Source organism: Mobula hypostoma, chromosome 7, assembly GCF_963921235.1.
Source record: "Mobula hypostoma chromosome 7, sMobHyp1.1, whole genome shotgun sequence".
Taxonomy (NCBI): Eukaryota; Metazoa; Chordata; class Chondrichthyes; order Myliobatiformes; family Myliobatidae; genus Mobula; species Mobula hypostoma.
In genome coordinates, this window is record NC_086103.1 from 112,383,636 (window position 1) to 112,408,683 (window position 25,048).

At 36.8% G+C, this 25,048-nt stretch overlaps 1 protein-coding gene across 5 annotated transcripts; it reads right to left on the reverse strand.

Annotated features, from left to right (window-relative positions):
- Positions 1-365: 365 nt before the first annotated feature.
- Positions 366-23,702, reverse strand: LOC134349461 (neurite extension and migration factor-like). 5 transcript variants are annotated; one of them, XM_063053801.1, is made up of 3 exons: positions 23,569-23,702; positions 14,307-14,425; positions 366-13,936 (listed from the first exon to the last, which is right to left on the reverse strand). In XM_063053801.1, exons 2-3 carry the CDS (start codon positions 14,356-14,358, stop codon positions 11,064-11,066), a joined length of 2,925 nt encoding a protein of 974 aa, XP_062909871.1. In that variant the 5' UTR covers positions 14,359-14,425; positions 23,569-23,702; the 3' UTR covers positions 366-11,063. The 5 variants fall into 5 exon arrangements, with proteins under 5 accessions (XP_062909871.1, XP_062909872.1, XP_062909869.1 ...); XM_063053802.1 differs by lacking the exon at positions 23,569-23,702 and adding an exon at positions 23,030-23,485; XM_063053803.1 differs by having other exon boundaries at positions 12,197-12,308; positions 12,557-14,425; positions 23,569-23,584.
- Between the last annotated feature and the right edge of the window lie 1,346 nt (positions 23,703-25,048).

The window sequence follows — 25,048 nt, forward strand, 5'->3', positions numbered from 1 at the left end:
ATAACAAAAAAAAGCTTGATTGCACAAAGTTGTCCAAGCTTCAGTTTTCAAAGTTGGATGACCATAGGTAAACAACTGGAATTCTGCAGATGCTGGAAATTCAAGCAACACACATAAAAGTTGCCGGTTCCATCCCTCCCCCTCCTGTCTTCTCCTATCATTTTGGATCTCCCCCCCCCCCAACTTTCAAATCCCGTACTCACTCTTCCTTCAATTAGTCCTGACGAAGGGTCTCGGCCTGAAACGTCGACTGTACCTCTTCCTAGAGATGCTGCCTGGCCTGCTGCGTTCACCAGCAACTTTTATGTGTGTTGCATGACCATAGGTAAGTTGGCAAAAAAGTTTCTAGTTCCAGCAGTGTAAATATTTTATTAACATACATAAAGCCCACATCCTAGATACAAGTCATTTTATTTGACCAGGCCTTTTGAAAAACATGCCATGTAACAAATGATTGTACAAATTAATCAATAGAAAATAGTTACAAAATAACTGATTATAGATCATAAAAAGGACATTTAATTACTGAATATTGTTACATTGTCCTCTTTCATCATTGAAAGCAAGTTAGAAAAATGTTATTGAATGTGTTTCTACAATAAAGTATGTATAATCTAAAATTCAGTAGTTGTTCATCTTCTACTATATTACCCTGAGTAGAGGCAGCTCACGTCTGAACAAATTTTATAAAATACCTAATAATATCATCATATATAAAATGGATAAAGGTATTCACAGTTTTCTCTTTTTGATGGTTTTACTAAATATCTCTGATATAATTTTACTCCTAAAATCTTTTGCAAGCTCAATGATACAATACAAAATATTCTGAGATGGTTCATTTATAGAATGTTGCACTTAATAGAACTGCATAAACAGGGAATGTTTTATTTGGCAAGGTGTCAAATAGGTTACTAAAACCTAGTCAAGTAGTAATATTTAATCATAAAGTATGTATGAATTAGATTCCAAATATACTACAAAACTTGAAATTAAAGTACACAAATAAATCACTACTTCAAAACATAAATATTGATGATAATGCTATAAGATTGAAATGTAAAAATATGGCTAAATCATACATTTCAAATAAATGGTTTAGTCATGAAATTTATTACTGGAAATACACTATTCTATTCCACTTTGGCTCAGTTGATATTTTCTTATAACATTGAGGGCTCAAACCCCATTCAGATATTTTCAGCACAAATATTTACAGCAATATTCAAATATTTTATTAGATGACCCCATTGTTTTAGTTGAGTTTTTGAGGTCACATCTTCTCTTAAGTATCCCTGGCACCACTTCAAAGATTCAGTATCTTGTTCCTCTATCACAAGAAACAAAACCTGTTCATTATGGCCTCCTTCAACACTTGTTTTTATACTCTCATAATTGTTTCATCAGTTTAAATAATCTGAGCAAGAGTAGGCTTAGCTGCTCAAACCTGCTCTACTATTCAATAGGGTTACAAATGATCTGATTGCAACCTCAAGTCCACATTCATACTTGCCCTTAGTAACATTCTACCCTACTCCATTTAAAGAGGTGACCTCAAGATTTTGAAGAAAATTGTGACCACTAATAATAGATTCTCCCATATGAGGAAACTTTCTCTCTATATCTACCCAGTGAAGATTCCACATGTTCTTACATGGTCCAATTAATCACTCTGCATTTTTGTTACTCCAGCAGATACAAATTTTGCCTGTGCAACTTTTGCTCCTAAGATGGGTATCACATCCAGATGACTCCCTTGATTTCTCCAAAAATAATAAAGGTTGAACTCTGTGAAGGACATACTGCCTGTACTAAAGCTATGTCATAAAAGTTTGGAATGGTTGTAAATATGGTGTAATTGTCATAATTCATATTTTTAAAGTACAACAAAACATATCAGAAATACTAATGTACTACATCAACAGTCTTACTGTATCCATGCAATTTTTTTCAGATTTCCAGCATCTGTATGATTTTTGATTTTCAATAGCCTTAAAATTATTTCAAGTCAGCAGGATTTGATACAAAATTTAGTCTCTTTTGTACAAAAGATTATGACCTAAAGGTATAAAACACAAAAGATTTAAATATTTACTGAAAATTTATTACTATGGAAGAAATATACACTTAATGTATCATATCATTGATATATCTCACGTACTTTACACCTGAATAGAAAATGCATATTCAGGACAATTTTGATTGTGATGGCATTGTTTGAGGGAGGAATATGTATACAGTAGTTTTGATTAGTACTTTGAGATGTTTTGCAGTCACTTGCGCAGGCAGTCAGACGCTTAATTTACTATCACATTAGAAACACACTGCAGCGCTTCTATACTGCACTGTCAATCTAGATTATAGTTGAATACAAATTAAGGTGCCAATTTTCCTCTATAGTAAAGGATGCTACTTGCTTAAGTTACCAGTTAAAACAAAATCAAATTTCTACAAGTTATATTTGTAATAGCTATGAAAATGCCTCTGAATTTCTGAACATGCTAAATAATACCTCCAAAGATTTAGTTATTTGCTCCAGCTTATGTTTTTGATAATGTAGACTTGAAACCTTTTACATGGATCAAGAATGCAATTGCTACAAAATCACTAATTTCCAGAGCTTATTTTGTACTAAAATCAATATGCAAGCCACTACCAACAAAGACCATCATAAACTTATTGTTATTAAAATAATGTGAATTATTAAGGGGTAGTGACAAATTAACTTTATACACTTACCATTTAAAAAACACTAGTTTTAAAATGTTGTTTAGTAACATAGTATCTTTGGTAGCATACTTTAGGTCTATAGAACAAAATTAAGAGATAAATATCCCAGCACATGTAACAAATTTGATTTTCTCTATGTTTCTTGAAATATTTTTATAAGAAATTCGTGCTAATTAATATGATTTATAAATCTTCAGGAAGGAATATTTTACATATCCAAGCTGATGCTAGGAATTGAACAAAAGAATTTATGCATACAGAACAACTACTTTATGTCAAAAAGTGTTATCAAGTAAAGACTTGTTTTATTCTACTGGAAACTTAATTACAAGCTCTTCCTTAAGGAGGCACCTAATGACATAGTTCTTTGACTATGTGACTATATAATTCTAATAAGAAATGATTTAAATATACCTGAGAAGAAGAAAATAAATCAACATAAACATATTTCACTGAATTAGTTTTGTTAATCCATGGAATAAACTCACTAGAATACAGATTTTGAAACATTATTCTAAATGCATAGGCTTTCTTTCAGATATTGTGATAAAATATAAATAATTCAGGGTATGATGTGGTGCAGCACGCCAGAAGTATCAAGTAACTTTGGACCAATGACTTCCAGTCTCTACCACTGGATCTGTTTGACTGATGGAAAAGAAAAATCAGTTGCTATGATTTGTTAGGAGTTCTGCTGTTCATTTTTACACAGTTAATGAAATGGTCAATAATATGGGAGATGTATGCTAATCTTTTTTTACATCTTACAAGTTATTAAATTGGAATTTGAAGTTTTGTTTGCGCTAAATGCCAAAGATCAAGAGTAATCTGATATTAAGAAACATACCATTGACATAAATACTATGCCATGATGGATTATAATGTGTTTTTTTTAAATATCACATGGCAATGAACACTTTAAGCTCTAACTGCCTGCTTTACAATCAATTTTGTTATTTTAAACACTTGGACCATTTGATAAATTTGGGGGGAAAGGGTGATAATAAAGCTAATAGGCATAGTATGAATAAAGTTTGCGGCAATATGGCAGTTTTAAATCAAGAGAAGTGAAAATAGTGAAAGTAATAAAAATATTAAATTAGATCTTGGTTAGTCAGGTGAAGCAAAACTGGAGCAACTGTATTTTCAAAACCATTCAGTAAGTTTTCAGAAATGATCTTCAGTTTAAGTAGTCCATCCTAAAGAAAAACATAGAACTCCCAAGAAATGCAAACATTGATTCTAAGATCATATGAGATTGCCTATCTGTATAGAACAGCGATTGAAGAAAGATTAACAATTTAACAAGGTTAGCATGGTATCCATAAGAGTGATCAACCTAGGAGTCTTAATATAACTGGATGATGAAAACAAGTTTTTGAGACCTTAACAATACTCAAAAATAAATGTGAGGTGAAAAATCACCTATAGATAAACATACTTAATTGTGTTGGAACCATGAAAAGTGCTTCCTCAATATCATGCAGACAGTTGCAAATAAGATAGCAAATTCTTCCTATCCAAGAATGGAGAGAACCATACAGAAAGTTGATATGATCTGTGGTTTATATTAAAGACACCATTGTCAAATAAAAATCGAATAGAGATACTTCTTTATAATGAGGTAAAGGAATTTATGCTTATGTGATATATTGTTTGGAAAATTTGGTAAGAAATAGGATCAGAATTCTGCGAGAAATTTAGGTGAGATGAAGGTGAAGTGTTGAAGAAAATAGAAAGTGAATAAAATTAAACCTATACGTTAAAAATGGACTGAAAAGTGAGTAAAATAATTCATTTGGAAGCAAACTCTGAAGCCCGTAGTAGAGTTGGAGTGATGCTACTCATTTAGACCTACAAAGGATTTAAGTAAACATTGCTACAGCAGTTCTTTACACAATATAAACAAATCTTTAATAGATTCAACATTCCATCATACTCATAAACAGAGCCTGCATGTCCCAAATTTGAGCACCTGAACTCAAGCACAACATGGGAATTTCCCTTTCCTTTGCAGAAAACAGAAGTGTAGGAATGAATCATTGTCTATTAAGGTAGTGTAGTGGTTTAATAACTGACTACTCCAAATAAATATAGGATATGTCCAAACTTTAAGATGTACAATTAACCCAGTCCCTTCAAATTAATTTTATTGTAATGTTATCTGTTAGCTATTCCTTATAATAAAATAAAAATATATATTTTTATTGGGTTAAGTATTTACAGTTGATTTCATAATTAGTTGTGTATTAACCATAAGCCTGGGGATAGCATAAGAATAGAATAAATACAGAAAATGCTGGAAATATTCAGCATTTCAAGCCACATCTGTGGGAAGAGAAACTCAGTCAACACTTCAGTTGAAGACCCTTTGTTAAAATTTCAAAGGTGCAAGGAGGAGAATGTCTGACCGGCTAAAACCAGGGCAACCATAGAAATAAGCTGAAACAATGTTAGATGGTCATTGAGTGAATGGGAATAGTTAGAAAGCATGAACATAAACAGGCGAATATAGACAAAAATATTTCGAAGTTGCAAAATACAGAGAAGGAAAGTCAGGCTGGGCATGTGGTCCACTCCCCGAGGGGGTAAAAAAACAAACTAAGTCAATCTCACATGTGGAAGACTGATAAATGCAAAAATTCAGTTACAAGGTGTATGGTATTAAAGGCTGCAATGTGCCAGGTAAATGAGGTGCTTACATTGTGTCTCCCAGAGTACAATAAATCCTTGGAATTCTCTACCAATGAGGGCTGTGGTGCATCTTTGTGATTTATAGAATTTTAGATTTTAAGGGGAGCAAGAAATTATGTAGTTGGTGTAGTAAGGTGGTGCTAAGGTGAAAGACCAGCCATAATCTTATTGGATGATGGCACAAGCAGAAGATCTGTTTGGGTAATTCCAACTTCAATTTCTTCTTATATTCTAAGAGGTCACTGAGTGTCGGAAACCCAGCTGTGGCATATCATCTCACACATACAAGGGAAGACAATCCAACTTTTCCAATTCCATTGCACACTACCCATTATAATTCATAGCCAATATTCTGCACAAATACTTTACAGCCACTGTACTTCATCCATATTTCTCATATCATTAAGAACTTTGGAATATCTTTACCATCAAGGTGCCAGTCTGTTTTCTTTATATCTTCGGCACTATTTAGTAAAGCACAGAGTATTCCCTATTTGATATTCAATCTTATTTCCAATCAAACCTAACCATGTGTCGTTTAGAAGAACAAGGCACCAGTGGTTTTATTAAATAAGACTGACATTTTAAAAAATAATATAAGTGAAGGGAATTCCATGGATATCTAAGTTACTTAAAATCAAGTTCATTTAATAGCATGGCCTTAGGTTCTGCATTGTCAAACATCAGTAATATACATTGAATGTAACAGAATTTAAAAAAAAAATCCTCCTTGAAGAAATATGCTTTGAATCAGAAAGTAAAATCTGAATTTAAAGTAGAAAAAAAATAATGCAATAGATTATTCACCATACTACAGTATGTGAAGTCTGAGTTAAGAGGAACCAATCCCTGCCCTCCAGCAATGCATTTCTTGGATTTCTGTCACTCTAAAATGTTGCAAAACATACCAAATAAGGTTATTAAAACTGCATACAGGATCCCTGGATTAAAAAATTGGCATAGAATACAAGAACAGGGAAGCAATGCCAAATTTTTTAAATTGTTAGTTAAACCTCAGAGGATAAATACAGTGGCATGCAAAAGTTTGGGCACAGCACACCTGGATAAAATTTCTGTTACTGTGAATAGCTGAGCGAGTAAAAGATGACCTGATTTCCAAAAGGCATAAAGTTGAAGATGAGACATTTCTTTAATATTTTAAGCAAGATTACTTTTTTAATTCCATCTTTTACAGTTTCAAAATAACAAAAAAGGAAAAGGGCCCGAAGCAAAAGTTTGGGCACCCTGCATGGTTAGTACTTAGTAACACCCCCTCTGGCAAGTATCACAGCTTGTAAACGTTTTCTGTAGCCAGCCTAAGTCTTTCAATTCTTGTTTAGGGGATTTTCGCCCATTCTTCCTTGCAAAAGGCTTCTAGTTCTGTGAGATTCTTGGGCCATCCTGCATGCACTGCTCTTTTGAGGTCTATCCACAGATTTTCGATGATGTTTAGGTCAGGGGACTGTGAGGGTCATGCCAAAACCTTCAGCTTGCACCTCTTGAGGTAGTCCATTGTGGATTTTGAGGTGTGTTTAGGTTCATTATCCTGTTGTAGAAGCCATCCTCTTTTCATCTTCGTTTTTGTTTACAGATGGTGAGATGTTTGCTTCCAGAATTTGTTGGTACTTAATTGAATTCATTCTTCTCTCTATCAGTGAAATGTTCCCCGTGCCACTGGCTGTAACACAAGCCCAAAGCATGATTGATCCACTCCCATGCTTAACAGTTGGAGAAGTGTTCTTTTCATGAAATTCTGCACCCTTTTTTCTCCAAACATATCTTTGCTGATTGCGGCCAAAAAGTTCTATTTTAACTTCATCAGCCCACATGACTTGTTTCCAAAATGCATCAGGCTTGTTTAGGTGTTCCTTTGCAAACTGCTGACGCTGAATTTTGTGGTGAGGACGCAGGAAAGGTTTTCTTCTGATGACTCTTCCATGAAGGTCATATTTGTGCAGGTGTCGCTGCACAGTAGAACAGTGCAGCATCACTCCAGATTCTGCTAAATCTTCCTGAAGGTCTTTTGCAGTCAAACGGGGATTTTGATCTGCCTTTCTAGCAATCCTACGAGCAGTTCTCTCGGAAAGTTTTCTTGATCTTCCAGACCTCAACTTGACCTCCACAGTTCCTGTTAACTGCCATTTCTTAATTACATTATGAACTGAGGAAATGGCTACCTGAAAACGTTTTGCTATCTTCTTATAGCCTTCTCCTTCTTTGTGGGCATCATTTATCTTAATTTTCAGAGTGCTAGGCAGATGCTTAGAGGAGCCCACGGCTGCTGATTGTTGGGACAAGGTTTGAGGAGTCAGGGAATTTATAAAGCTTTGAAATTTGCATCACCTGGCCTTTCCTAATGATGATTGTGAACAAGCCATAGCCCTAACAAGCTAATTAAGGTCTGAGACCTTGGTAAAAGTTACCTGAGAGCTCAAATCTCTTGGGGTGCCCAAACTTTTGCATGATGCTCTTTTGCTTTTTTCTTCCACTCTAAAATTGTACAAAACAAAAATAATACACTAATCTTGCTTAAAATGTTGAAAAGAATGCTTCATCTTTAAATTTGACTTTTGGAGATCAGTTCATCTTCTACTCACTTATCTATTCACAGTAACAGAAATTTTGATCAGGGGTGCCCAAACTTTTGTATGTCACTGTGTATAATTTTAGGACACTATTGTTTAGGAAAGGCTATAAGCATACCAGAGAGGCTTAAGTCACCTGGGCAGACCAAAGTAGCCGTGATTGCTATACTTGAAACAAAAGTGCTAAAAATTGAAGGGCTTTTTGCAAATAAAGATAAACAGTTGCTTGTGGTGAGATTTCAGGTAATTAACAAGAATCAATATGAAAATTAAAGCAAAAATTAATTATGACAATTGACATACAAGCACATTGGAGGTTGATTCAATAATTGCATTCAAAGCGTAAAGGAAAATAAAAGCATGACTAAAGAAAACTGGAATGGGTTTAGAAGATCACATGATATCAATATTTGTATTCTGCAATTTGAAGAACAGTTAATATTAGTTCTATGCTGAAGACGTTGACAAATTTGTTAACTGCTATTGTTAATTTGCAAGAGTCCACTGCATTTTGACAAATATTAGCCTGATAATCCCTACCTATGCTTTTGTGCAGATATGTATGCTCCTCAGTTATAATATTCAGTCCATTTTGGAGTCCATGACAAAAATGAATTACACCAGCTGTTCATTGCATTGCCCTTGGTACTCATCTTTAGTGGGCTTTAGAACAGGAAACTAAGCTGAGTTACATTGGAGACTTGAGTGACCAAGACAATAAAAAGTGGCATGATGTCTTAACCAATCAGAAATCTTACAGGACAAATTGAACCAAAATGTGAGTTTGACTTCATTAGATAGAGTAGATGTGGAGAGGATGTTTCCTGTAGTGAGTGAGTCCAGGACCAGTGGACACAGACTCAGAATTGAAGAATGTCCCTTTAGAACAGAGATGACAAAGAATTCCTTTAGCTGGAGGGTGGTGAATCTGTGAAGTTCATTGCCACAGATGGTTGTGGAGGACAAGTTATTGGGTATATTTAAAGTGGAAGTTGAGGTTCTTGATTAATCAGGGTGTCAAAGGGTATGGGGAGAAAGCAGGGGAATGGGTTTGAGAGGGGTAATAAAACAGCTATGATGGAATGGCAGAGTAGACTTGATGGGCCGAATGGCCCAATTCTGCTCCTATGTTTTATGGTTTAGTTTCATTCTCCCCTTGTTCCCATCAACCCCCCCCTTGAGATTTTACACACCTACATACAAGGGACATTTTATGGTGACTAATAAATTTACAACCAACCTGCATGGATTTGGGTTATGGGAGGAAACCAGAGCATGCAGAGGATATCTATACCATTAGAGGGAAAGTGTGACAGTGCAGGAGTTCCGAACTTTACACAGGTTTTTGAGTCTGTATGACAGCAATTCTATTTGCTGCAACACTTTGCTGCTCTATAATGTACTTCACAAAACTTTCAGATTCTAGAGATGCAGATGAATTAGAGGAACCTTTCGGATTCCGTCATTAACTGCCTGAGCAAATGCAGTTAATGAAAGTTCCACCTACAATTCTAAGTATTGCATCTTTATTAGCTACCCCTAAATATTGAAATTTTAAGTGACTTATTAGTGTGTGTCAATAATCACAAACTATAATTTCACTGCTTTAGTTTTCCTTTCACTGAATTCAGACAAGAATGAATTACTTCCCGATAAGATAGAAATTTAAATCATAATTTAAAAATTCTACAAAATTAATGACTTAAATTATAAAATACAAATTACCTTTTTTCCATCAACCTGAAATGAAATTATTAAACTGTACAAATTGTGATATTATGAAATTGAAGCACAATGCATTGGTTTAATGTGCTACTTTACAAAGAGATGGTTTTAAACGTGTCCCCTTTTCCTTTCCATCCCAGCAATTTGAACTTCCAATCTCTTTTTTCTATATACATATCCACAAGCTATGAAAACATTTCAAACCTATTTTTAATTCTACTCTCCTTAAGACATCAATTTAGCTTTCATGCTCTTAAGGGAAATAAAATAAAGAGGTTAACATAGATTGCAATTCACAAGGTTAAGCAAATCTCCACAATAAAAATTTCTCAAATAAATCAAAATAGATTGCTTTGCTATTTACAGTGGAAGAGCAAAATCATATTGCACAATGCTTTCACACTGTGAAATATTTTCAGTTTTCATTTCAGATCTTCTAAAATTTATCTGGTGAAAATGTTCCTAATAAAACAATAAAGTGTTTTACCTCAGGTTAACAGCATAAAATATTTGACTTTACTTGATTCTTAAAAGTCATAAAGATGCAGATTTGACAAAAGGATAATTTTATAATAAAACATTTAAACTGGGTAATTGATTAAATTTACAGTAAAGCTAGGCAGTAATGCTTGATTATTAATGTGAGCATTCTCAATATAAAATCTGCAGATTTGAAAAAGTACAAAAATTGAATTCTAAATACATCAAAATGTATTCCAAACTTACTCTTAAGATAATATTCAAAAAATGTTGCATTGGAGAAGTTGGCAGCAAATCCCATTTTATATGCTTTCAAAAAGTCTTAGATTATTGTTTTATTAAACGTAACAAAAAGTAAACTTTTCTTAAAGAGATAGCACCATGAAATATTCTGCAGTTGTCATACCACATCTAAATACGATATTCTACATTTTGGTGGGTAGTCTCAAAATAATCTGGTATGTTAAAATTCACTTAACAGGGACATCTGCTGAATAAAGGCTCCAAGTATAACAAGACATATCACCAGTATTTTGAGTAGGAGATAATAAAACTGTCAAATGATATATAATTTCCCTCTTCATTCACAAAGTGCATTGCTTGTACAGCTGCAGTCAGCTATTTGTGTGTCAGAAGCAGACGCTTTGAACGCAGCAAGTTGCAACATGACTGACAGGGTAATTAACAAAACCCACATTGTCTAGGGTACATTCAGAAGCACGCAGTGGTTTATTTTTTTTAAGTCTTTTGTACCAACATGCAACATCTGAAATGATTTGGGTTTCCATTTGGAACAACTTTGCACTTCCATATACTGATTAACAGCAGAAAGAACAACTTCTCCCTGATTTAAGATTGGTTCACTGAAGCCATCATAAATTGCTTAACAGCTGCCATTCCAGAGACTATGTTAGAAAGAATATTACCAGGTTCCTCAAATTCTCTGTGATCTCTAGTCAATAATCTGCTTCCTCTAGGGATGTTACTAGATACATACCCATAAGACTCTGCAGGAGCAATCCAACATTTAGCTTTTGCATTCAACTTTTCTTCCTTTATAGAGAGCTTGTTTCTTGCACTCATCAAACCTTTCTTCACAAGTTTTGTACACATTTCTAAATCTTTATTAGTAAACCCTTTTGTGGGTTTACATGCGCTTTTAGGCTGCTTTTTTTGATTTGCATATAATGTATCTGAAAAGTATTCTAAACCTATATAGCTTTCTGGTAAGATACTATCTTTCTCAATTTTAGTGGGTTTGATCTCATTATTGTGATATTTGTACTTTTGAATAGTTCTTCTGTCCCATTGCTTTGCATTTGATTTTCCATGTCTTTTTCTAAAGTTATTTATTGTCTTATTAACTTTGGAAGTTTTATTAACTTTGGGATATTTATAATTCATTGAACTCACATGATCAAAAGTTTGTAACTGATTAGAAGATTGTGCACGTGGCGAGAATGAAACAGATGTGGGCTCACTTTGACTCTTGACAGTCGTAGAAAATACTTCACTGTGGATCTGAAATTGTTCTGAACATTCATTTAGAGATGTAGCCTTCTTGGCAAATTGATTTTGGCTGCACTGCTGCAAAGAATTTGCATTAGATTTTATCACATTGGAGGGAATTTCTGCTGTACATCCTTTTGAAAATTCAGAGCTACATGTTGGTTTTGCTTTTCCAGGGGTAAAACTTGAAATATCTAAAATGCGGAGGGTGTCTTTTGAAGTAAAGAGTTGTTTTGTTTCTTCACTTACTTTCTGGGTGAAGTTGGCATTTATTTCATTTTGACAACTGTACATCTTCAAGCCACATTGATTTGCACTTTTGTTAATATTTAATTGATTCTTAGCTTTGTCATTTTCAGAGCTAACTTCACCTGTGGAATATAACTCTTTGTTCATTACTCTGTGATGATGTACATTTTGAATAGTCTCTAAATTGCAAGCTTCATGGATGTTTGGTTCAACTTCCAACTTAAGGATATTTGATTCACCACTACTGCATCTTGTGGATATGTTAATTTGTCTTTGCCGTGAAGAAGATGGGTTCGCTGTTACATCTTCATTGAACTGCTGACCAGTACTGGAATCCTGTGGGGAAATTTGGAAATTTTCATTAACAGCAAAATCATCGCCATCCAGCAGAGATCGGAAACATCCTCCAAGGATTTCTGGAGCAGAATGTATACTGTAAACAGACAGTACAGGGCAGCCTGGACTGCTGGCTGGATCTAGAGAAAGTAACTCCCTAGAAGTTTCTATTTTATTACGAACTATTGAAGAATGCATATTGGTGGTATTGCAGTTACCTAAAGAATCAGAAGCAGAATTCCACTCACCTTGAACTTTGTGCATATCTGCATTTAGGACTTGAGAGTTTTCGTCAGGTTTTTCTAAGTAATTTCTATCACTAGTTTCCTTACCATCCTGAGCAGTTGTTCTCCTTTCCCTTGAAAGTATGTTTTGTTTCTTTAACTTTTGTAGTGAATCTTCTTGCTGCATGTCTCTTAACCAACCAGGCTTACTTACGGTCCGAATAGTGATACGCTTTAATTCTATTTCATCTGTAAATTCATAAACAGACTTATCATACTTTTGTACATTCTTGGGTACTTCTGTGTTTGAGTCAACTGTTTCAATTACACTATTTTTTTGATGATTCAAAGAGTGCCCTATTTTAACTGATGACGTGCCATTTGCAAGTGTTCGTTGTTTTTTATTTTTAGAAGCAAAAAACATATAAGATGTACCAGCATCTGAGCAGATTTTTAATTTCCCATCACTTTTTTCTTGGTTATATTTATTACATTTAGGAACTGGAGACCAAAATTCCTTAAGTGGCGAAAGTTTTTTATATTTTTTTACTATTTCGTCAGTCAATAATACCTGTTGCTCAGTACAATCTAATCGACTAATTTTTACATGCATGTTTTTGTGCCCTTTGAACCGATTGACAATAATGTATTTGATAATTACAGGTGGCTCTTTTTTGCCAGCTTTCTTCCGTTTTCTCGGGTACCAGTCATCATCATCCTCCTTTGCAGTATCTGTAGTTTGATCTATTTTCCCTAGTGTTTTTATGGTGTCTAGGGAATCAATGTCATATAAATAATCATCATTGTACCGTATCTGGCGTTTAGCCCTCAAAGTGTAATTGGTTTGATTTGAATACCTATCTGCACTTTTCTTTAAAAGCTTCCAATTTCCTTGATCTTCATTGAGAACTGAGGATGAACAGACTGAATCCAGTGAACTCTCAGCACCTTTCCAGTCATCCATAAAAGCACCAGACAGAAGACAGCTTTTACTCTCTAATTGACACAAAGTGTGACATTCTGGATTGTCATGTTCCCTTTTCTCTTCTTGAGCAGAAGCAGTTTTTTTTAGGAGAGTTTCCTCCCCTTTTTTCATTCCATTACAACAGTTGCTGGGAAAAAATTGGAGTTGTGCATCATCTTGATGAGCATGAACATTAGTTTTATCTTTTATATTGTCCTGAAAAGATTCATATCGTATTTTCAGTGAACAGACATCACTATTTAATGTTGATTCATCAAACAAAAAACTGTCACTGCCTTCCTCACTTAATAAGTTAGTTGAAAAATCACTTATTGTGCAAAGATCTAAAAATTCTTCTTTATTTTCATTTATGAAGGACTCAAAGTAACTCCAGTTCTGGCTTGGAAAAGGCAGCAATGTATCATCTCCATTAGATTTTTCTGTGAAGAAACACTGAGTATTAGCAGTGGTATCCAATTCATCAACTTTTACACCATTAAATTTGTCTTCACATGTTATTCCATTTAAAGAAAAGTTTAACATTTGGTCAGAAATAGTGTCTTCAGTCTGAAAAACTGAAATGTGTGCTTCAGGAATCATAGTGGTTTCCTTATTCAGCTTATTATTGCAGATTCGCCACCGGGCTTCAAATTCACAACATTCTATTTTATTTGCTTCAGAAATATCCTCAGCTACCCGTTGAACTTCACAGGTCTTTCTACTGAAGCATGAAAAGTCCTTAGATTCCATAGTAAATTCAGCAAAATCCTGCTACATGTAAAGGCACGTGTAGAGAAACATTACACTAACTGGAGGAAGGATGTTTTTGCGATAGTGTAGCATCAGTCTGGAAATAATCCATTTTCTTTAGCTGTCATCAAGTTGCGCACAATGTATAGTAAATATCCATCTCTTCAGGAGTAAAGTTTCTAAAAAAAACATATCAAGATGTAACATGCACTTAAGAATTAAAACATTTTAAAAACTTGAATATGCAATTATTTTTCATTTTTCTGAAGTACGTTTAATCAACACACACAAATTATGAGGTAAGTCTTTTAAATAGAAATCACAAAAATAAATTCTAAATATTTAATTTTAAGATATCTTAAAATTTGCTTTCTTGCGTTTAATTACATGCAGATAAAAATACACATTTTAAACTTGTTTTTTTAGTAGAGGTCATCATGCTAAGTATATTTGGCCATTTTAAAAATTAAATATAAATAGCTACTCCAAACTCTTTTTGGTAATTTTCTCAAGTCCTATGTCAGATTCTTCCACATCCACTTCAATGTGAATAGTTTTTGAAAAATACCCATTTTGACATTTTTCTTGTTTGAGTGTTGAAAAAGTTTTAAGAAACCATTCCATTAAGGGTAAAAGGCTTATACCATCTATGCTAGCATTGCTACTGCATAGATGGTATAAAACACAGATACGAAACCCACATAATGGATACAAGCAATCTTCATAAAAACAAAGTTTACATTCTCCATCATGTGGCTTTCCTTGGTTGAGCAGTTCTCATACACCCTCCCTCACCTCCACCACCCTCAGAAAAAATGAGTATTGACAGGAACCATAAAAGCATTTGTTAGTAGAATATGATACTCTGTTAAGTTCATACTGCTACATGCAATTGTTTATTTTATTAGTCAGATGGTGAAAATATTAAACTTGAGTTCCCAACATCAACTAGGAATTAAAATTTTCCCAGACAAATCAAGGTCCTTGTTTAGGAATACGAGAGCAAATTAAGCATTTTAAGAGAGTTTAAATAAAGGGGACAGGGAATAAAAAAAATTCACACTAATGCAGCTTGATGTTCCCTTTTGACACTGCACTGAAATCAAGCTGTGGCAAGACAGAAGGAAACAAAAACATTTCCCTTTCATCCAGTGGCTTGATTACCCGACTTGAAGCTCGAGTTGTTCTTCGAGGTAGGGAAAAATAGCTCAACCGGAAGTGCAGTACAATGATTTTCTGTAAATAATCTAGGGATCTTCACAGGGTAAATCCTGGGAGAATGTTTCTTCTCATGGAAGACTCTTGGATGAGAGAGCATAATCACAGAATTCAGGAGTGTTGTTCAAGCCTTTGGAATTCTTTAGCCCAAAAAGTACCGGTGATTGAATCCATAAATATATAAAAAGCTCAGATAAATATTGAAATTATTAAGGGAATTAAAGGTTAAAAGGATGAGGACATTCAAGTTGAATTGAGGAATATATTCTCAGCTATGAACTTATTGAATAATGGAGCAGACTTTAGAAGTAATTTAGTAATGACTAGTAATAGGTATTACTTTAATAGTTATAAAATACTTGATAACTATTTAATAGTTATAGTTATAACTACTTTAATGGTTATAAAGTACTTTAATAGTTATAGTGAATTTAGTAATAACTATTAAAGTATTTTATTTGCACGGATATAGTGAAAAATTTGACAAAAGAATGAGATTATTGGAAATCTATACGCTGATCCCTCACCTGGCACACCACAGAATGCAGTATTAGTCTCTTGGTCCTGAGAGTAGTAATCTTCACAGCTACATACTGCTTGTACTTTTAAAAAAAAGGTATCTGCTCAGGCTCTGCTGTAGCAGGAACTTGGCACAAACCCCTGGCCTCCAGACACTCCTGCAGCAATGATTTGGTGATATTATTGGCTGAAAGGCTTGTGTGGAACTAACTACTGTTGAATGGCTGCGAGGCAGGCTGCTGTTGGAAAGCTGGGGGAGTGGTGCAGCATTGACGTGGAGTTCAGGGCTTCATGCTGCCAAGAATGTTGAGTTCAGGTCATTGTTGGACATTGCAGTTAATTCCTATTTTCTCTCACCATCTCCAGTTGAATGTAATATAATTGGTTGTCTCCCATTTGTTTGGCAGTGCAGCTTACCCCAGCCTACAGTTTTCTCCATATTAACAAACCTAACTACAGTCACTCCAACAATGTTGCCAATGCCAGTAGTCACCATAGCAGTCAAGGGGCATACCTGAGGCCCACATTACATTGTTGTGAGACCACGCTGCTCATCAGCCTTCAGAGGCAAGCACTGCACATTGCCTCAGCAGCACACACCAAGCCATACAACAATACAATCACTTTCACGGTTTCACAAGTTCACAGCACAACAGTAGATAGGGCAGGGCTTTGTGCCAATACTTGATGCAGCAGAGTTGCCAGTAATACCTCTCTATATTGAACATTATCATGACTGTTCTTAGCACCGAGCCCACTCACGTTTAGCAAGGTTCCAGTACACAAAACAGATTTGAACACAGAAACATATCCTCAGAAGCAACTTTTTTCTTTGGGAATGCTATGGAGGAGTCAAAAATCCATAAATTAAATTGGTGGCTTTCAGGCCACAAATACAATTTACCCAGCTCTATCAACACACACAAAATGCTGGAGGAACTCAGCAGGCCAGGCAGCATCTATGGAAAAGAGCAGTCAACGTTTCAGGCAGAGACCCTTCATCAGAACTCAATGCTGCCAAATCTAAATAGAGTCGGAGTTGTATAGCGTAGAAAAAAAACTTTTTGGCTTAGCACGTCCATCCTTACCTATATGGCATTCCCACACCCGGATTAATTTCCTATTTATTTATGCCTCATTCATTCAAGTATCCATCCAGATGCCTCTTAAATACTGTTACTTTTCTCTTCTAGCAGCTCATTTTCACATACAAACTACTCTGAAAAATTTAACCCTCAGATTCCTTTTAAAATCCCTTCCTCTCACCTTAAACAAATGCCCTCTAGTTTTAGAGACCCTCAACCATGGGAAACAGACACTGGTTATCCACACTGTATACACTTCTCATGATTTTATATACCTCTTATCATATCACCTTTCAGCCTCATTTGCTCCAAGGAAAACAGACCCAAGCTATCCAATTTTTCCTGATAACTCAAGCACTCTAATCCAGACAACATCCCTGCAATTATTTTCTGCACCCTCTCTAGCCTAATCACATCCTTCTGTGTATTTCAAATGTGGCTTAACCAACATTCCTAAATATCCTCAGCCACATGAAGTTAAATCTGGGGCCCAAATTTGCAATTTATAACAATGGCAAAGCCATACAAGTCAGGTACAGTAGCAGAAACTTCAGATAAGAGCCAAGTGGACAATTAAAATTTCCTACGGCTACACTAAAACTTATGTGCACACACAGGATGAATGATAGTGAATAAACAGATAATGCCATCTATTTCAAAAGATTTGCCACTGCATGGGAGCTCACAGGTGGGGCTGTTGCAGGAAGACCAGCAAATGAAGACAAGAAACACCCGAGAGGCAGATGCAGTACATAGAAACCAGAACAGTTGAAATATTGGTTAGTGGATGGACACAAGTGACATTTGTACAAGAGGCTGAGGTGACCTTTATCAGGACTCGGAGGGGAACTATATGACTTTGGTGTTTGTTTTGGTTTGATGCAAGTATGCGACATGCAACAAGCCAAGAAGTATTTAGACCACATTACCCAGACTTGGACCTTGAACTTCAGGTGCTAGTTTTTAAATTTGATTGTATCAGTGATGACATTTGACCAATAAAACAGGTAAGGCACTTTACCTGCCCTTAGAATAATGTGAAATTAGCAGTGATATAAATACTTGCAATCCTTTGGACCAAACAGCTTGGAGAGCAGATGTGCCTTTCCTTCCTGGCATATTTCTGGATTGAGGGAGTATATTTGTTTGAGCTTCCCTCTGAGCACATTTGCTCCTGGACTGCATGGACAGGCAAGTGACAGAGCAAATTGATATACATGGTACCATCAGACAGCTCACTTATGATTTCCACTTTGCAATGTGCAGGCATGAATGTAAAAGATATGTTAATATATGAAGATAATGTAACCAGGGGTTATCTAAATAATGTTAACTTCACAATCTCCTAATGACTGGTTAAGTGGTACAATTGTATGCTTTAGTCACAGTTCCACTTCCCTTGGTATTACCAGATCAACTGTTATTTATTAACATGTTCGAAACATTTAATCCCCCACACACAACACAATGGGTTGTGTTATATCTGGAAAGCATTAACTACAAGTACAGCTGGGAAATTTTAGGCTGGTCACCTCAAAGAATATTCTGACCTTAGAATCTGAAGCATGCTTGTATTTATGGTCAGACAAAATGATTTGCTGACACAAAAACTGAAGAAGTTATGAAAAGTGAAGAAGGTTGTAAAAGGATATGGAAAGACAAAGATTAGTTTGAAGGTTGATTTGAACAGTGCCACATGAAATTTAATCCAGAGAAATGCAAGTTAGTGCATTTGGGACATTAAAATCTGACAGAATATATACAGCAAATGGCATGAACTTCAGGAATCTGACCTTGGGTGCAAGTTTGTAGTTCCCAAAACTGGCAACACAAAGTACAGTAAGTGCTTATCTTCATAATCAGGGCCTTGAGTGCAAGAGTTGGGATATCATACTGCAGCAGTACAAAACATTGGTCAGACTGAAGTTGTAATAGTGTGTACAGTTCTAGTCAGAATTCTTATAGTAAGGATGTGGTCGGTGTGGAAACAATGTATTAGTACTGTAGCTTCCCAAAATAGATGGCTTTACTAATGAGAGATGGATAAACTGAGTTTATTCTTACCAGAGGTTGAGGGGTGATATTATACATGTTTTTTTTTAAATGATGGCAAGCATAATTAGTCAGTCTTTTGCCTAGGATGGAAGAATCTAAAACTAGAGACCTGGGTTTAAAGTGAGAGGAGAGAAATTTAAAGATAGTCAAGATTTTCCCCATACAGAGAATGGTGCTTATATGCAATGTGTTGCCAGTGGAAGAGGCATATACAGAAAAAGGCTTTTGGGCAGGAACTTGGATAGGAAAGTAGAGGGGCATCACAGTCAGCATGAATGAATTTGGCAAGGGAACTGTTTTGTTATGCTGTACAACTCTATCACATTCTATGACCTGACAAATGGGATGGTGCTATCCAGTTTATCCATCAGTGTACGCCACAAGTTAATTTTGTTTTGTATAATTTTACCCCATTCCAATCTCTGCATTGTTTTTTTCCATGTTTCAACTAAATATTTGCAGCAAATTACTACAGAGCTCATGACCAAACTTGATCAAATTGAGCATAAAAAGACTTCTTTACATTGTTATAATTGAGCTTTTCATTTTTATTCCAACACAACTTTACTTCTTAGTACATTGACCATACACTTCAGAAAATAATCAGTTTAAATGGTGACAATGTGGATATCAGGTGAGTTGAATTGGGTTTTAAACAGGATCATGCTTAAGAATACAAATATCCTCTGTGAGTTGGGAGGTGGGGAAAGAGAGGCAGAGCGGTAGCAGGGGAAGAGAGAAACTGTCAATAGCAGTATTTTCCATAACACAAAGCTAGTTCATCAGTGGCTGTATCACGAAATGCAAACTACTTGAATAAAAATTGTATTTATTTACTCTCCCCTCACAAATTTTGTAAAAGCAAATTTCTATTGGCCAAAGTTACAGGGATATGGAGAAGTGGTTTGCAGATGTATCCAAATTAATGGCCTTTAACAACCAATGCATATGAAAATTTAATCTAAAAGTGTCAGAGAACCGGAGACAATGTAGAACAAGTAATAAGCAATTAGTAATTGATGGAGAACTATGTGCAATACAATTCGGAATCAACTGAAACTTAAGATATTGCAGAATGATAAGCTGCCTTGAAAGCAACAAAATATTCAAGTCCAGAAACAACTAAAGCACAGATGAGGCTTTAGAGAAAGGTCAGCTTACATAAGGTGCTATTATAAATTATGGATGTAAATATTCTTAGGGATGGAAGGTTTATTAGGCCAAATAGAATGCCAAGAATGTAAATAGCGTTTAGTTCTGAAAGTGTGGATCTAAAGGATGGATAATGAGTTCGAGATTCATCTAAAGTTAACAGTCTTCCTAACCCAAGAAAAATCCTCTCTTCCTCGACTGGGTAATGGTACTACAAAAATTTTTAAGAGTTAAAGGAAAACATAGAAAAATAGAGCTGGTGTTTTGGTAGAATTTTATTCATTTTAGTGGGGTGTACCAACATTTATTCAGCTATCCTAAACTGGCCTTGAGAAGCTAGTGGCATGCCACATATTTTACATTACTTTATCTGCATAAGGCATACCCAATAAAAAAGTTGAGTGAGGAACACCAAGATTTAGAGCCAACAACAATGAATAGGAGTAGCATTTCCAATTCAGGATAGCGTGCAGCTTGTAAGGAACCTGCAAATGGCCCCAAGCACCTGTTGTCACTGTCCTTCTTGGTAGCAGAGGTCACAGATGTATGAGATATTCACCTAGGCTACTCCAATTGCAACTGTTGTGTATTTTTGTAGATACTACATATAGTGTTGTGTTTTGCCTTTGCAATTATTCTTTAGTTACAGATCTTCTACAACATACCAAAATAAAATTATATTAACTCAATAAATTAAAACAATGCCATACCCCACCTGCAAGTTTAATATACTTAATGCAGATGCGGAAAATATAAACACTGCCACGTAAAGTTTTTTTTCAGTGTAATAGTTTATTTGCCTGTGGAATAAACTGAGTAAAGATGCTACTGCCACACTTCTATAAGCTGTACCAAAACATTCAGTTTATTTATGTAGAATAAGTACTGTAGTCAATAGTACAACTAACTATTTTGTAATACAGGATTGACTGAAAACTTCTCTTAATAAGCTTTTGTTGGAATCTATGCAGGACTGCGTCAATAATGCAAAACAGAAATCACAATCAACAAATAGCACCAAGTGCTACAGAAAATGAAACAGCAATATTCTTATCAATTTATACACGCCCTATTAGACAGAACACTAGTAAACTTTTTGCTACTATTAAGTTTTATTTTTATAGATCAATCTTTTAATGAGTGATCAACCTCTTAAAATAGTTATTTAAGTTTCATATACTAATTTTTTTTTGCCAAAGTATAGGAATTAAATTTTGCATAGGAATTAAGTTTTCCATGACCAGATTTAATCTGTACATTTTTTTTGCAAGAATCATGTAAACTGCACCATGTGAATCTCCAGCAATCCAGCTGCCCGTTTTCCCCTTTCTGTATCAAACAGTAAAAGGATTATTTGTTTCAATTAGTGGCTCATGAGGAAAAGCCTGAACCTTAAATTCACAATCTTAAAAGGATACATCCTAGGGGAAATATCCTAGAAAAAAAACAATCTTTCTCAAAATATAACAGAGATATATATGTCAAGTGACTATGAAGTTCAATGCAACTGAAGTTTAACTGTCATCAAAATGTGAACGTGCTTGCGCTAATCAGAAAACCACTGTAATGATGGGCAAAACAAGTCAACAAAACCAATTCGCTTGGTAAAACTTTCACAAATGAGAACTTATTCTGACTTCATGGATTCTGCACCGGAATTAGGTTTCATAAAAGCTTTACAGACTTCCCACACAAAATGCTGGAAGAACTCAGGTCAGACAGCATCTATGGAAATGAATGAACAAAAAGACATTTTGGGCCAGAACCCCTCTTCAGAACTGAAAAGGGGAAAGACACCTGAAGAAAATAAGTGGGGGGGGGGGGGTGGATAGGAAAAGTTAAGGTCTGCAGAGGAAGGAATCTGAGAGGAGAGTGAGCATTGGAGAACAGGAAGGAGGAGAGGCACCAGAGGAGGTAAGTGATGGGCTGGTGAGAAGAGCTAAGAGGTCAGACTGGGGAATAGAAGGGGGTGGGAATTTTTTTTAAACCAGAAGGAGAAGATGATGTTCATGCTGTCCAGCTGGAAGCTAACAAAGGAAATTCCGCTTTTGGTGTTGGAGCAGAGGTACTCAACAAGCAGTCCCCAATTTACACAGGTCTCACCAATGTAGAGGAAACCACATCAGGAGTACTGGACACAACAGAATACCCTAACAGATTTGTAGGTGAAGTGTTCCCTCACCTGGAAGGACTGTTTGGTGCCCTGAATGTAAGTGAGGGAGGAGGTGAATGGGCAGGTGTACCCCTTTGACCACTTGCAGGGATAAGTGCCAGGAGTGAGATTAGTGGGGAGACGCAACTGGGGAAGGAAATGACGGAGGAAGCAATCCCTGTGGAAAGCGAAGAGTGGTAAAGTTGCTTGGATCCTATTGGAGTTGGCAGAAGTTGGCCAAACTATTTTAATTCCAATTCCCATTCAGACACATGGGTCCATGGCCTTTTCCTGTGCCACGATGAGGCCACTCTCAGAGTGGAAGTGCAACACCTCATGTCTGGGTAGCCTCCAACGTAATGGCATGAACATTGATTTCTCCTTCTAGTAAAAGAACGTTCCCCCTCTGCTTCTATTCCCCACTCTGGCCTCTAACCTCCTCACCCACCTATCACCTCCCCCGGGACCCCTCCTCCTTCCCTTTCTCCTATGATCCATTCTCCTCTCTTATCAGATTTCTTCCTCTCCAGTCCTTCACCTTTTCTACCCACCTGGCTTTACCCAGTCACCTTCTAGCTTGTCCTCCTTCCCCCTCCCCTCACCTTTTATTCTGGCGTTTTTCCTTCTTCCTTCCCAGTTCTGAAGAGATTCAACCAGAAACGTCCACTGTCTTCATTTCCATAGATTTTGCCCGAACTGCGGAATTCCTCCAACATTGTGTGTGTTGCTTTGGATTTCCAGCATCGGCAGATGTGTGTGTGTGTTTACAAAGACTTTCCCTGTTGCACCCTACCTCCACAGAGCCCTCGTCAACATTTGTCCCTCAATCGGGTGAGAATGCACGTCACGGGCTTTTTTAAAAAGTTGTCCATGGTTTGCTGCTGCACGAAGTGCCCAAATCGGCTGCGGCTCTCGAGTTGCCGCCTCCTCGGGCACTTCACAAAAGCGGCGTTACATTGTTCTGCCGCAGACACCCCGAACCGAGCCCCACTGCGGAGGCTGCAGCGAGGCCAGGGCGCGTTTCTCGAAGACACCGTCGAAGCGCGGCACACAAAGAGGCCGAGAAGAAACGTCCTCCCCGCCGCCCCTCCTCCCTCCCCCCCCAGCCCCCAACTCTCGCTGGCTGCCGCTCGAACCTCACCTCAACTTCACTCGCGCTCGCAACCGCCTCCCCCTCCCGCTAACTGCCGTTCATTCTGCTCGCGCTCCAGCCCCGTCCGCCGGACCGAACACAGCCTGGGGAATAGCAGGAGGCAGCCAGGCGTGGATGATGGGGGTCGGGTGGGGGGCGTGAAGGAAGGGGTCGCGCTGCATTCCGGGAGCTGGAGTTCCCAGCGGTGCCTTTGTTGTCAACTATTCCCAGAGTGCAATAGACAAGCGGCGCGGCGCGGCCAGTCTCGTCCCTTCTTCACATCCTTGTGGGTCTGTGGGTGAAACCTCACGGGAAGTCTACACCCCTGCAATTGTTTCACTCAGTCGACAATGATTTTGTCATCCTGCGGTTATACGGTTCTCATGAAGATTGGACGGAATTTGTCAACTGCCTTTGTGGCAGCGTTACTGCAGCTGCTGGAAATCTGAAATAATTACGGGATTTTGGGAAATACTCAAAACGAGTTTTCATCGAACAAGACAAATTCGAATGCAAGTGCAGAAGAAGCAGCGCTTGTCCTTGTACTGTACTTCGTTTTCAGCTTGCAGGCGCTTTTCGGCGAAACTGCAAGTGCTCATGAGGCGTATTCAACGCTGTGAAAGAGGCAGAATCGGGTTTATTATCACAGACATAATGTCGTGAAATTTCTTGTTTGGTGGCGGCAGTATTACATAATAACAAATTAAAAACTGTAAGTTCCAATATAAATGTAAAATAAATAGTGCAAAATCCATCGATGCTGTCTGGCCTGCTGAGTTCCTCCTGCATTTTGTGCGTGTTGCAAAATAGTGAGGTTCATGGGTTCATGGACAGTTCAGAGATCTGATGGCAGAGGGGAAGGAACTGTTTCTAAAATATTGAGTACGCATCTTCAGGCTCCTGTACCTTCTCCCTGATGGTAGTAATAAGAAGCTAGCGTGTTCTGGGTGATGACCCCTTAATGATGGATGCTGCTTTCTTGAGGCACCACATTTTGAAGATTTCCTCTATGGTGGGGAGGCTCATGATGGAGCTGGCTGAATTTGCAACCCTCTGCAGTTTTCTTGGATTCCGTGAAGTTGCCCCTCCATACCAAACGGTTAGAATACGCACCACAATACATCTGAGTAAATTTGATAGAGTCTTCGGCGACATACCAAATCTCCTCAAACTCCAAATGAAATGTAGCCCCTGATGTGCAGCCTTTGCAATTGCATTAATATGGTGGGCCCAGAATAGACCTGGCTGATGGTCGACATGAACTCAGTTTGTCAAAGGACATATTTCCCTGATATATCTCTCTAGGGCTCTATATGACACCAAGCCTGACTCCATGCGGCATAGACACTTCATTGACTAATCAACTGCAAATGGAAATGGAATTGTTCAATGATCAGTAAATATCCCTGTGCTTGAACAAAAAAAGAAGGGAACATCATTGATGAAACAGATGCAGGTTTGGGTTTATGATATTTCTTTGGGAGACTGT